General features: G+C 39.3%; 1 protein-coding gene across 2 annotated transcripts in view; it reads right to left on the reverse strand.

The window, feature by feature from the left end:
• The window catches only part of ghrhra (growth hormone releasing hormone receptor a), a 43,089-nt gene extending 34,636 nt beyond the window's left edge, over positions 1-8,453 (reverse strand). The window contains exons 1-2 of one of the 2 annotated variants that reach the window (XM_026150539.1): positions 7,879-8,453; positions 6,935-7,043 (exon numbers count right to left, since the gene is read on the reverse strand). In XM_026150539.1, the coding sequence (XP_026006324.1) occupies positions 6,935-7,043; positions 7,879-7,986 (217 nt within the window). In that variant the 5' untranslated portion in view covers positions 7,987-8,453. Of the gene's footprint in view, positions 1-6,934; positions 7,410-7,878 lie in introns of those variants that run through there. The other variant, XM_026150538.1, reaches the window with a different exon arrangement.
• Between the last annotated feature and the right edge of the window lie 6,075 nt (positions 8,454-14,528).

Below are 14,528 nucleotides of genomic sequence, written 5' to 3' on the forward strand. Positions count from 1 at the left end.
ACACAGTTTACCATGACAATGAGTGTATTCATTGTTATGAGACTGCTTTTTAAAGCGACTTGAAAATTAATCTATTGATTGAACACACATTTTTTTTCTGGGTGACATATAACAATGCTTGCCGTAAGTCTGAGTGTGGTTGGGTAAGTAGGATGCCGTGGCAGTGGCAAAAGTTCTAATTCCTGGGGATGGGAATCTTATAGAGAACTGGTTCCCAGTAGTTCATTTCCTTGGAATTGTTATTCTGCTTGCCTGCTCATCCTGTTCATTGGTTCCAACTGCACTTGTGCTACAATCAGCTGATTTCACTTAGTGTGTGGGGGAGGGAATTGGTGATGCAGCGTGGATATGGACATTTTATTTATATTTCATTGCACTATAAAACAAGAGCGAAATGTTAAACGGAAAACTGCATCCAGGACAATAACAGCTGCATTAGGTTGCTAACACAACTTTGTCTCTTTGTAAGCATCTGCACAGACAGCATGCTAATGCTAAGCTAGCCAGTAACCCAGAATAATGTTAAAGCTAAGTGAATGCCTAACCCAGCCCAACAGCCAGACCCTAAACTTCAGCAGGTAGCAAACTGAAGCTTGGCTGTAGCCCGCATTTCTACCTGTTCATGTTTCAAAAAGTAGAATCACTCTGGCCACCGTGTATTCAATGGGATATGGATTTGTGTGTGACAACTTGAAGACTTTAGGTTTTTATTGTTAAATGGTTCAAATTGTTAAATTAGGAGATGATGCATTTCAGGTCATTTTACAGAGAAATGCAAATGTAATGTAATGAGTAGTAATGAGTAGTTATTTCTCCTTGCAGTACATAAGAATCAATCAGAATCAATAAAGAATCAAATCGGTAAGTGATGTCGATAATGACATTTGAATCACTAAATTTCCATCCCTACTAATCCCACATCAGAGTTTTCTGTGTTTACTTTGTAATTATACTGATATGTTCAATATTAGATCATCTTCAGCAATATTTTTATCAAAGATTCAAAATGTGCAGAAGGTTCATTGTTAAGTATTCTGAAACTGAAATTCAGTAAAAGCATCATCAGTTGCAAACAATCAGTTCATTTCTGAGAGAAAGGAATGGTAAATGGACTGATTCTTATATAACGTTTTTCTACTCTCCTGGAGTACTCAAAGCGCAACATTCACTCATACACACAAGCACTGTTGTCTATGCTTTGTCAGTGCTTCCTAACTAACATACATTCATACGCATTCATGCATCGGAGAGCAAGTGGGGGTTAGTATTTGGCATGCAGACTGGGGGAGCCAGGAATCTAACCACCAACCTTGCAATCAGTAGATGACCTGCTGTACCTCCTGAGCTACAGTCACTCCAATCCAGCGGCTGGATCAATACAGAAAGGGATTGATCTCATGTGTATTTGTTTACATAGTTTTTTGGTAAAATCATATTTGTCATTTCAATCTCACAAGCAACTCATTTAATGCCTGGCAAGCTTTGAAAAAAGAAATAATAAGGATAATAATAAGGAATTAATGAGGACTGCTAGACAGCCAGATGATGCAGCTAACTTGGTGTCACTTGAATGAATTCTTTTGAGAGATCCTCTGGCCATCAGACTGCTGAACACGTCATAGACACCTCAGCTTCACTACTGGAACTTCAACATTATGCACTCCACACTGTATATAAATGCCACTTGTTTTGCACATATTCAACTCTGTATATTTTATATATTTTATTATTATTATTATTTTTTTTTTTTTTTTTATTTTTTTTTACTATTTAATTTGTAAAAATGTGTACACACACACACACACACACACACACACACACACACGTAGGAAAATATTTAGTATACACATCCAGAAATGCATACACTATTATATATTGTACATATATTTATTAGTTTCAGGTTGGCCATTCTTGTATTTTGCTCGTTTGTGTTGTTGTGTTTGCACATCTCTGTTGCTTGTGGGGCTCGCACACAAGAATTTCACTCGCATGTGCTGTGCCAGTGTGCCTGCACATGTGATGTGACAATAAAAAGTGATTTGATTTGATTTGATTTGATTTGATTTGTTCTGCTGACTTAGAGATGCATAAAAGACTGACATATATTTGATGCCCTTGCTACAGCATTTGAAGATATCTTCTTTTTCTTTCAACTGCTCTCTTTAGGAGTCGCCACAGTGGATAATCTGCCTCCATCTCACCCTATCCCCAGCATCTTTTTCTGTCACACCAACCCTCCACGTTTTCCTTCACTACATCAATGAAACTTCTCTGTGGTTTTCCTCTTTAACTCCCTTTCTGGCAGCTCCATCCTTAAAATCCTTTGTCCAGTATATCCACCATCTCTTCTCTGTGCATGTTTAAACCATCTTGGCCTTGCCTGTCTATCTTAATCAGTCCACTGTCCCTCAGATGTACACATTTCTAATTCTGTCCATTTTAGTCATTCAGAATGAAAACCTTAACATCTTCAGCTTGGCTTCCTGTCTTTTTGTCAGTGCCAACATCTCCAAATCATAGCAAGCCTCACGACGATCTTGTAAACCTTCCTTTTACACTCTTGCTGATATCCTTCTTTTTTAACAAATCACTCCGCCTTACTCCACCCCGCCTGCACAATCTCCACCCTGTGTATTTAAACTAACCTACCATTATTACCTCTGTTTCTTACAGTTTCACTGTTACGCCTGTCTCCCTCTCACTCTCACACTTGCTTCTACTGACTTTCATTCCTCTTCTTTCCAGTGCATTTGATGCCTTTGTTACCTGTTGAAGATGCTGCTGGATGTTAAGCATTCACTCAGCCTTAACATCACTCTGGCTTCTTTAACTGGCTTGGTTTTAGCATGCTGTCTGTGCAGATGCTTGCACATAGCCAATGCTGGATTAGCAGTATAATGTATTTGTTTTACCCTGGTCACAAATTCCCCTCTTGTCCTTATGTGCAACAAAAATAAAAGTAATCTTCATATCACCACTCCACAAAAAATGTAAATGTTTTGCCATTTTCCTCCTCCCTTCACACGAACCAAAATCACCTGATTGTTGTGCAAGTGTCCAGAAAGAAAGGAGGGTATTTAATTGTTTTCTCTTTCAATGTGTCATTTATGCAAATAAATAATACATTATATTGCTGCATAACCCAAAAAACTTAATATGATTACAGAAATCGGTTGCTGTGTAGCAGATTTCCCCCAATGTTCCAAAGGACCTCCACAGGGGAGAAGAATGACGAAAACATGGACAAAATGAACCCTCAAACATTGATGATGCTTCAGAAGATAAAAGTAACGCAGCAACGGAAATTACATAAGTATTGTATTTTAGATGACGGCATGGTCCTTGATCCTATCATTTCCAACAGCATTAAAAGTGCACCTGCCTACCCCATTAACCTTTGAGTATACTCTTGTTGCATCAGCATGCTAACATACTCACAATGACAAGCTGTACATTAGAAAGCTCTTATTTATTAACTGTGAAGATATTATTACTTTTACAGATGTTTGGACAAATATACATTTTCCCCCTGATGATGGGACAGAAAGTTAGAGTATTGTTAAAATATAAATTCCATAGTAATCAACAGTATTTTTTAAAGATTTTAAAGGTCTGCAAACTTGAAGGACTTATCTTTCTATGTAGACTAAAACAGATGAGAGCATGTAAATGGGCACTCTGGACAAAATATCATAGCGATCTGTGCCGGGACCAGTATCCTTTACATCATACATGCTTCCATAGGGCAATATTATTAGAAAACACTGCATATATTTTCCTTGCTATGCAGACGATATTCAGCTATATCTGAATGAAGCCGGGGCATCGTAGAGAAATTTGACATCTTACCCAGTGATATCTGACATGCAGACTGGAGCAGCCAGGGATTAGTAGATGGCCTGCTCTAAGGCCTGAGCCACAACCAACTTTGCTTATGTTTTTCCCATATTAATATTTCTTCATTGGCTCCCTGTAAAAGCCAGAATTGAATTTCAAATGCTTTTCCTCACATGCAGAGTCTGAACTAATCAGGCCCTATCAGATCTTAAAGACCTCATACCACATTATGACACTACAGCACTTCACTCTCAGATTGTTGGCGTACTTGTGATTTCTAGAGTTTCTGAAAGTAAAATGGGAGGCAGAACCTTCAGCTATCACGCCCATCTCCTGTGCAACCAGCTCCCAATTTGGATTTAGAAGACAGACACTTTCCTATGTGATGAAACCTATACTTGGGTGGATCAAGTGACCCTATTATAGGTTCAGACTGCTGCAGGACTTCAGGCGATACACTGTGATGCACAGAGCACTTCTTTGCAACCAACAAATTAAACTGTCAATACAAATAAGTGTTAACAGGCATTAGATTGAATCAAACCATCACTTTCAAATTTGTAGCTAATGGCATCACATTTCTGTTAGGATGCCTGGGTCGTTGACCCAGGGTTTTTGAGTGTATGATATTATTTATATTTTCTAGTTTTTTGGTTTCTTTGAGTTCTGTCTCATGGTTTATGTCTCTGTCTTCTTTAGTTGCTCTGTCTCCCCTATCACCTGCATCCCCTTGTCTAGTTCGCGTCTATGTGTATCCTTAGTTCCTATATCCCCGTGTCCACTCAGTGTTTGTGTCTGCCCTGGTCCCACGTCTCTGTTCCCTCTGTAGTGCCTACATGTGAGGCTGTGTCTTTGTTCAGTCTGTGTTATGCGTTTCCTGTTTTACTTTGAAGGTCTCTGTCTTTTCTCAGTGTGTTCAGTTTACGCTTCTTTGGTCTCGTCAGTTCTGATTTGTCCCAGCTGTGTTTCCCTCCTGTTACTCATTCCCTGATTGCTCCCTCTGTGTATTTAAGCCCTGTGTTTCTCTGTGTCCGCGTCGCGATCTACCGTTTACTTTGCTGTGTGTTTTGTGCATCCACCGGTGTAAGTTTATTTTGAGTTTTTTCTAGTTATATGATGTTTGCGTTCAGCATTAAAGCTGTTTTGGTTTAAGTTCTGTCTCCGGAGTCTGCACCTTGGGTCCTATTCCTGCTTGCACACAGCCTCACCTAACAATTTCAAACTGGTACAGCTCATGTAACATCTGTTTGGGCCCTTTACCACTAGGAGTGATCTGCATTTCTCTTTGGGTTCTATCTCTGCATGATAACACATGTCATCTGCACAGTTGCTATTATGCAAATGGAGCACAAACACACATTTTATCAAAAGACATTTGTCTCAGTAATGAGCAGCAGATGACAACTTTGCACCGATGTGTTGTGCCACTTCACTATTAATTAAGATCAAATTAGTTTGGAAATGTTAAAGTTCATCACTCTCACAGAAGGAAACTTTTAAGTTGTTGTTGTATTAGGGTAGTATCTGATGAAATGTCTGCTATGGAGACATTAAAGTGCACGGGGAGATGGAAGTTCATTCATTTTAAAAAATAAATAAATAATAATAATAATGAGTGAGTCACATTGGAAGAATGAGCAGGTGAGGCCTCACCAGGAGGAAGTAAAGGTGACAAGAGTGAGAAAAAGGTCATTATGGAGATAAAGTAGTGCACCAACACAATTTTCCAGTGTTACTGGCATTTTCAGCCTTTTAAAAAAAGTTCAATTTAACACAGCTGAACTACTACAAATAAACAGACTATAGTTTTAATGGGTATGTTACTATGATGTACTTCTTCTTAATATACTATCACATGACAAACAGTAACATTTACATAAGTAAAAGTAGGAATATCATATTAAGTGGTGGTGTAAAAACTAAAGATGTTCTTGCATTCTAATGCAGTAGAATGAGCAAGGAGCACAAAATGTACCTGAAAGCTGTACAGACAATACAAGTAAATTAATTTGTCACTATTTTAAATGTATTGTGTTTTTTATCCTATATTATAATTTGATTTTAATCACAGAGGCGTATTCTATATTGTTTTGTCTGTTTTGTCACTTTAAATGCGTACAGTCCTTTCTGTTGCTATTTCTATTCCATTAGACATATGAACTTTTACCACCTATTACTGTGATCGTTGTCAGAAAGAAAGCATCTACAGAAGCTTAAATGGATGGTTGATAAGGTTAAAAGTAAAATTGGGTTAATCAGCTGATCTTTTCAAAACCATGGTCTCTCCTAAGAGGTTACACTGTATAGTTGCTGTGGTGGTCGCTGGTACATTTTCTGTCACTGGTTTGTCAAAACGGGTCATTTAAAGAAAGGAAACCAGTCAAAGCTGTGACTCTAATCTGTTATAAAAGAAATGCAGGTTTAAAAAAAAAAGAAAATTTAAATGTCTTATGTAAACATAATTTTCAGTTAATTCAAGTGGTTTACTTGCTCATTGCTCATTGATGAAAGCTCCAAATGTTTTCACCGGTATGGTTCTTTTTATATGTTTGGTCTTTATGATATGCATCCTGCATGCCGTGCTTGGATAGATTTCACTCAAAAATATGCTTATGTTCAAAAATGCTCACTAACTTTCCACGTAATTTTGTTACGTAAGTACGATGTAAAATATTCAATTTAATGGAATCTGGTCAAATGAAAAATACTTGATTGGTACATATTCAGTTTATACCAAGCATATTTTCTTTCTTTCTTTCTTTCTTTTTTTTTGTGTGTGTGTGTTCCGTGTTGAAAGCAAATTGCCTCTCACAAGGACGCAAATATCACAGCACAAAGAAGAAGACATCCAACCAAACTGCAAATAGCGGAAGCTTTAACCTGCACTGTGTTCCTCTGTGAGCGTAAAAACGCGTTTTGTTGTACCTTTCACTCCCCAGCCCATCTCAAAACTCCTTTTTTTTAGTTCAGCCCACATTCCAGTCTATTAAAATCCTCTCCCAGTGCGCCAACGTTTCTTGCTTATCTCTTGAAATGTTTGCGTGTTTGCAGAAACAGAAAGCCTCATACACTCACACACACGCGCGCGCGAACCCACCGCTGTGGTCGGTTTGGTTTTGCGCCTCGCTCCTCCTCGTCTGGCTACATATCTCACGAGCCCTCAGGTGCTGGGAGATGATGGCGCAGTCCGGATGAATTGCTTCGGCCTGAAAATAAGATCCAACTAAGTTATCTGCAGGAAAGCAGACACATGTGAACAAGCTGACTTTCTTTCGCTCGGAGCCTGATGGAGTTATGGTGCCAAACGGTGCAGCATTTGTGGGGGGGGAGCGACTTGGAAGTGAAATGCAGTTTATTAAACAAACATCAACAACAGACATAGTTTTAGAGAAGATAACGAGCCTGCACTCTAGAAAAGAAAAACGACATTTACGCGTGACTTCCCTGATGTTTACAAGTTAATTCAAGTTGACATTTTGAGCCAGAATTTGAATCATACTAAAGAACAGGTCCCGTTTTTGCGAATTCATTCCCCGATCTGTATGACAACATCTCTGTATCCCCCCCGGCCACCCCACACACACACACACACACACACACACACACACACACACACACACACACACACACACACACACACACACACACACACACACACACACACACACACACACACGTTTTCCCTGCTGATTTGCTCTTTGATTGATAAAGACGCAGGTTGATGGATGCCGGTCGCTAATTAGCGCCTCCAGCTTAATGAGGACATTTGCCGTTCAGGTCTGATGCACGCCCCGGAGAGAGAGCGAGAAAGAAGGCAGAGGACAATGTGAAAAGGGGTATTAAAGTAAAGATGTCATTAGGGCGTATAATTGAGAAGATCGTTTTCTAATTAAAAGCGTTTTTGCGTGTTAAAAGCTCACACCAAAGGGACTTTGTTTCACTTTGAGCAGCTTTTAATCACTTCATGGATAACGGCACCTTGGCAGAGAGGAAGATTCTGCGGCGAGTGCGCATAAATAAAAGAATCAAAATGCCACTCACCACGGGGCTGAACAACATCTGGAGATAAAAGATGAGGACAACAAATTTCCCCTGTCGTCCTTTCAAACCCTTACAGTTCATTTCCATGTTCTTATCTGTCTTCTTCATATCCCTCACCGGATGCCGATGAGACCGCAAATCCAGGTTTATTTGTTCTTTTTTTCCGCCTCTTCAAGCCTGACTTCTTCTTTATAGCCTCGGTGCGAGCATGTACTCTGTCAACCTATTTCTCCCTGCCAGCTGGAAACTTGAGGGAGAGGAAAGCTTCTCTCTCTCTCTCTCTCTCTCTCTCTCTCTCTCTCTTGCTGTGTGCAGATGAATGAATATCGCCATTCACAGACATGGGAGTGGGGGTACGAGATATTAAAAATAAATAAATTTTAAAAAAGAAGAAGAAGACAAAGAAACAGCCAATGGCCTATTTTCAAGTCATATTTTTATATTTTGTAAATATTTATGACTAAGATGCTAACAGTCAGCCTAAAAGTGTAAAAAAAAAAGCTTGTATTTGTACACAGGCTAATAGACAAACCATTTAATTATTAACAGAAGACATCATGACCTACTAAACAACGTGTAGGGGTGGAGTGCAAGTGTCAAGCATTTAGAAATGTACTAGTCACATATTTTAATAACAATTGTAATGCTCACACAAAAATGATGATGCATTTTAATCAAAATAAACAGTACGTAACCGTAGGTATTCTTATATTAGCACAGGTGCCATGTCATTTCAGCTTGTGTGGGCATTTGCCCCCCCTCCCCCCTTATTTATTTTTTTTCAAGATGGTTAGCAATAAATATTGTTAAATTGCTTTCATGGTAAGGGTTGGGTTTAGCATTGTTCATAAGAAAGAACACAAAGATGCTGCACTTATGTTTTTACAGTAGAGTGGTACACAAATGGGGGTTTTGGCACTCTGATTTGGAGCTATATAAAACTGCAGAGCCAGTTTATTTATTGGTAATCCAGTCCGTGATTTACGCAGAGGGTGTTCACGTAAAGCTCCTTCATGTAATAAAGCTGGAATTTGACAAATATGTTACTGACTACATGAGAATTAAAAATAAAATGAATTAGTCTCCTTTTATTTTTCTTGGAGAAAACACTGATGCTCTGCTTGTGTCCGCTGACTGGTTGGTTAACGACTTAAAACTGGAGATGCTCGCTCATAGCTTTTAAAATGATAAGTACAACAGACTTTAGAAGCACATTGGAAGCAAAGCATAAAAAATTGTACATGAATCTGAAAGGAACTGGTTGGGGTGGTCCCTGATGAGTGCTGTCAGGTGGCTGCTGGCAGAAATTCTCTGCTGCTGCTCTTTGATGTGTGAAATCTAAATGGCAAATGCAGTAAAGTGGTCTTTGGAGCTGTGGCATTCCCCATCCTTACAGAGAGGTATTGCAATAAGCAAAATGTCAAAAACAAAAGTAAAAATAAAAACCAGAACTTTGCCTGTATTCTATCAAATACAATAAAACATTTTTTTAAATCTCATCAGTGTTACATTTTTAGGTTACAGCTCTATAGGGTTCAACTGATTCTGGACTTGTGAGCACCCGCTACGAGACCAGAGAGTCATAGTTCCCATATTTAGAAAGTCTCTGGTATCAGAGCTTATGGAAGCTGTGAAAATGGTGATAACTGTGCAGTTACCTGAGGCTGGAGAGCTGAATATCTTTTTAAACAATGAGCAGTTTGATTTGAGTATATCTGAAATTACTAGAGGTGTGCCAGCAGTTGTTAAATATGAGTAATTAACAGTTAGCCTGATGTGAGAGACAACCATCAGCTTGTTAAGCTGTTTCAACTTGCTTCTTTGATCTGGCGCCACAGTCGCTGTTGATCATGGTCCCAGCAGGCCAGCATCCTTTCACTTCCTGTCTCTCTCATCTCCTGCTATCTCGTTTGCTACCATGTGGAGTACAGTCAGGCCTTGGTGTCCTGCCCTCAATCCAGTCACCATACCTGTCTATCGTCCATCCAGCCATTTCCCTCTATTTGTCCAATTCAGGGTCACAGGCGAGCTGGAGCCTGTCCCACTTAGTGCAAGAGGCGGGGTACACCCTGGACAGGTGGCCAGATCCTTCACTCTTCACCTGGTTGTTGTCACCTTTGCAGCAGTAACTTGGATTTCAACTCACGAGTAGTTCTTGAGTGTACCTTCTGTTTCCTGACCTCGTTCTCGCACCAAGCTTGGACTCAAGTCACTTGCGAGACTTTCATGTTGTTCATCTGCAGAGGAAGGATTTTTCTACAAATCCAAGCTGCTTTTATCTCCTTCAAACTCACCTGCCTGCCCACTCTCCTCTGGCACGGCATTCTGGAAGCCAACTGCCAATCACAAAGAAAACAAAATTCAAGTCGTTTGTTAACATTTTTGGCGAAATAATCTTCTGCAACCGTATTTACCTGCTCTCCTCTCTGGAAGTTCCCCGTGCCCCAAAATGACTCACATGATCTTTGCCCAAAAATCCTGTTATAATAAAAGTTATTAAAAAATTTGTTTTTCATTACAACTCTGTCATCACTTTCCAAAATAGAGGAGACTGAAAATTTTCATGACTAATCATTGGAGTTAAAGATAAGCAAAAAAAATCCAAGTTGACACACACACTGGTTTGAATACAGACTTTTTGGATGAAGAAACCGGCTGGGGCAGCAGTAGTGTTAGATTTCACCTGACAATTTGCTAAGGTAGTGTGTGTTAATGTTTTCACTTGTGTTGCTTGCTGTGTTTTGAAATGACCACATAGTAAATCTGGGGCTAAGTGGGAAGATAGATCTGGCCTCGGAGCTGCTCTGAGCAGGAATTTATGGTGTTCTTTGTTGGGGAAAAAGAAGCACAGTAAAAGTGTAATAAAGATGTTCCTTCAGAAAATAATGCTCATCTCCCTCTCACACCAACAGGTCAACACTATCACCCTAAGTGGTAAACCACCGTAAGTCTCATTCTGTAGTTGCTTTTGTTGAGACAACGCCGGTCTCTGCCATTCTTTTGGTCCTGGTAGAGATTACGCTGAGATGTTTCCCTGTTTTACACAATCCTTTTATTACCCATTATTCTTACAGATGCATCTGGAGAGCAGCACACTGCATCCTATGCAGTCCTATGCTAAAGGCTGATCTAAAGAACTTTACACAACAGTTACAGTTATAACCTCTGGTCTCCTCCTCCCCTGCAGTAAACACCCCCACAATGGAAATACACTAGTACAGTGGCCAAGGGTGCTGACATCCTGACCCCCACCTCCTTTTAAGGTAGTGTCCATTTGCCCTTTGTCTGCCCCTCACCCTCAGTAACTCTGGCTTCCTGGCCTGGGAATGGGGGTTGATTGTCCTCCTGCCCTGCACCCCAGTTCTTTGTTCCCATTCCAGTCCTTCTTACACCCATTAACGGCCATATTGTAATATTACAGTCAATCCCAAACTATATTCTCTTTAACTCTGATGTATATTAAGGAATCTATTCTCAACACTTTCTTCCTGTTTAAACGAGACATATTTTTTATCAATTTAAACTGCATCAAAACAGGCTTTGAACAAAAGCAAGTTAATACGCAGAGTACTGAGAGGCTCATTATCATCTATGATTTGATTCTTTTAATAAGAGTATATAAATGAATGCAAGGTTAGTGCTGATGCATTACATGATTGTGTTCTGTTTAGAAAGAGTGACATATATGATTTGGCAGAATATGAATGTATCAATTTACTGTAAAGAACTGCAAAATGTGGCTGCAATGAAAGAACAGCTGTTAAAGTACCCAGAATGATTTCAAGAAATTCACTGACTGGACTCAAGTGTTACCGTATTTATGCCTTTAAACAATGCAGTCTATACTGGAACGCTCAAGGTGGTTTTCAAATGGGGTCACCCTATACAGTTTTCAGATGTGAATGTGGAGCAGTGCAGTGCTAAAAAAGCCAAAGCCTCCCCTAAAGAGTAGCTTTCCAAGAACAGGAATATAGGTTTCAGCCTTGAAGTGCTTTTCAGAGCGACCGAGTGATTAATCTATCGAACATTTTACTGCAACCAGAGCTCCTATCAAACAACAGGGACGTCGTGAAGGTTTTCATCTTTCTCCAGGTGTGAAACTGAAAAACAAATCTCCCTGCAAAAACGTCACACGTTATCAGGGCGTCACCTCGGCACGGGTTTCCCATAATGGTGATCCTATAACACGTTACCTGTTCACACACTGGGGACAAAAGGTTTTTGTGCTGCCTGGTGGGTAATTACTTGTTTTTCAAACAATGCATTTCAACAAGGCTGGACATCGCCTGTTTGATCACTGGTTTCAATTCTGCGGAGGCCAATCTTTATGTTGCAAGGATGCCGTAAAGCAGCTGAGTGTCTGATAACCAGAGGAGTCAGTCCCCTTTTTTCATGCAGGTGTGGGGGGGATTTGTTTATCTTAAACCCATATGCAGCAGTCTCCCACTTTAGGATCCAAACAAAAGGACATTTTATTTTGCAAATTTAAAGACCAACATTCACTAATTCAAGAAATTCAAGTGTGTTTGGACCTTAAAATAGCATTTAAATCTATTTTTCTACTGCCACCATCCAGGTCACATCCTCCTCAGACCAAAACAATCAATCTTATCTTTATTTGTTTAAATATGTGAACAAATGGCAAATATGAGATTTATTTATTTGATTTTGCAAAGAGCTGGCTCCAAATTAACTTCATAAGTGAACACAGATCTGCTTTATTGTGCAAAACTCCTGCTTTATATTGCACAGGTCCCTCTTTTGCTGCCAAAATACTTCATGGTAGGAAATCCATAAGAAGTATACAGCTGTCCTTGATTCAGGGTGTAAGATGTTAGCACTGAGTTTACTCTGGGCTCTGCTTTCAGGTTTTAAAAATGCAGCTTCTAAAAGGAGACATTAACCTTTTTTAGGCCAGAACTAGTGAGCTGTGAGGTGAGATGATAAATTAGTTAAACACAACAGTTTGAATCCTGCGTGAAGCTAAGCAGCATTAGTGAAATCTGTGCTTGTCTGCTGGTGTGGTTTAGAACAGAGGGGAGAGTTGCAGGAGGACTGACTTTCAATTAACATTCACATATTGTTTTTTTCCCTCCTGCAGCTTTAAGTCCTGTAAGTAGCAAAATTGGGCCTCGAAGAACAAAACTTGTGTCACATCCGACAGAAGATTAATCATTACTGTGATCTGGGGAATTTGGAGGCTAAGTCCTTGAACTCTCTGTCATATTCAAACCATTCTGAGTAATGTTTGCAGTGTAACAGGACATTATCCTAATTAGTGAGGCCACTACTGTGGGGGAATGCTGATCAAGATATTGTCGGTGACAAAGTAACATTCATATGAGCACCAGCAGAGCATCGTGCTGCCTCTTAAGTGTTGCCTCTTCCCATATAGTTAGTCCAGCTGCTGTTTCTTCCCCCTCGTGAACAATGCTTACTCAGCTTGGCGTGTAAAACAAAATGTGATTCATCAGACCAGCTTCTTTCATCGCTCAGTGATGCTCACATGCTCACTGTAGGCAGTGTGTGTAGTCAGCATGGGGACACGAGCCAGCCTTCCTTCCCCACACACATCACTGAGCCTTGGGTGTCCGTGATCCTGTCACTGCTTCAGCTGCTGACTTCTGGAAAATGCTAACTGCTGCACACTGGGAGCACTTCCACTAAACCTGTTGTTTTGAAGATGTGACCCAGTTATAGCCATCACAAGTAGACCTTTATCAAAATCACTCAGATCTTAACTTACACTTAGTGCCATTGATTTCACTTGTCAGTGGATTTAATGTTGTGGCCAGCTGTATGAAGCAGCAGACCCCAGCAGACACTTGCTGTGCAGCTTGAATATGGAACATAAATAATGCAAAAATCATCAACTGACATCACAAGTACTAGAAGTAACACGAAACTAGGACAGGAGGAGGTTTGATGACAGAAGAACAGATTAGGCAGTCAGCGAAGTAATATTGTTGGACAGCATCCAGGAACATATGAGATCAAAGAGGAATGAAGGTCAAAAACACATGAAAGAGTTCATTTGTATTTAATCAGCCTGAGCTATATACAGCATCTTGAATGCTGATTCTCTTCCAACAGTGATATTTTGGTTCACCAGGATAACTGAGGACTAAGACTCCAAAAAGCAACTGAGTTCATTGGCTTGAGTTCTACTCCAGACAGAGGGGGGGTTATTATTATTATTATTACAAGTCAGTATAATAAACTTCAGTTCTTTTAATCAAACTGTGGAAAAGCTCACCTGTAGGGAGTGTAAAATTATTTTAACGTTGCTCAAAAAAATAAAACAATAAATAAAATAAGATATAATTTATTTACAGCAAATGTTGGAAAATTCCTTTGTTTACCAAATTAGACACAATCTATAACACAGTAGCTTAAAAAGTAGAATATATTAAATAAAGATCAACAAAAAAAATACAATGTGACCCAGCATTTATCTCAATAATAATAATAATAATAATAATAATAATAATAATAATAATAATCTAAGTCTATACTGTTGTATATTATATATTTTCTAGGTGATGGAGAAGGTCAAGAAAATATATTTGGCTAATTCGTTTGAGTTATTTTTGCTTTTATTTATTTATTCATTTATTTATTTATTTATTTATTTATTTATTTATTAATAA

This window comes from Astatotilapia calliptera, chromosome 18, assembly GCF_900246225.1.
Source record: "Astatotilapia calliptera chromosome 18, fAstCal1.2, whole genome shotgun sequence".
Taxonomy (NCBI): domain Eukaryota; kingdom Metazoa; phylum Chordata; class Actinopteri; order Cichliformes; family Cichlidae; genus Astatotilapia; species Astatotilapia calliptera.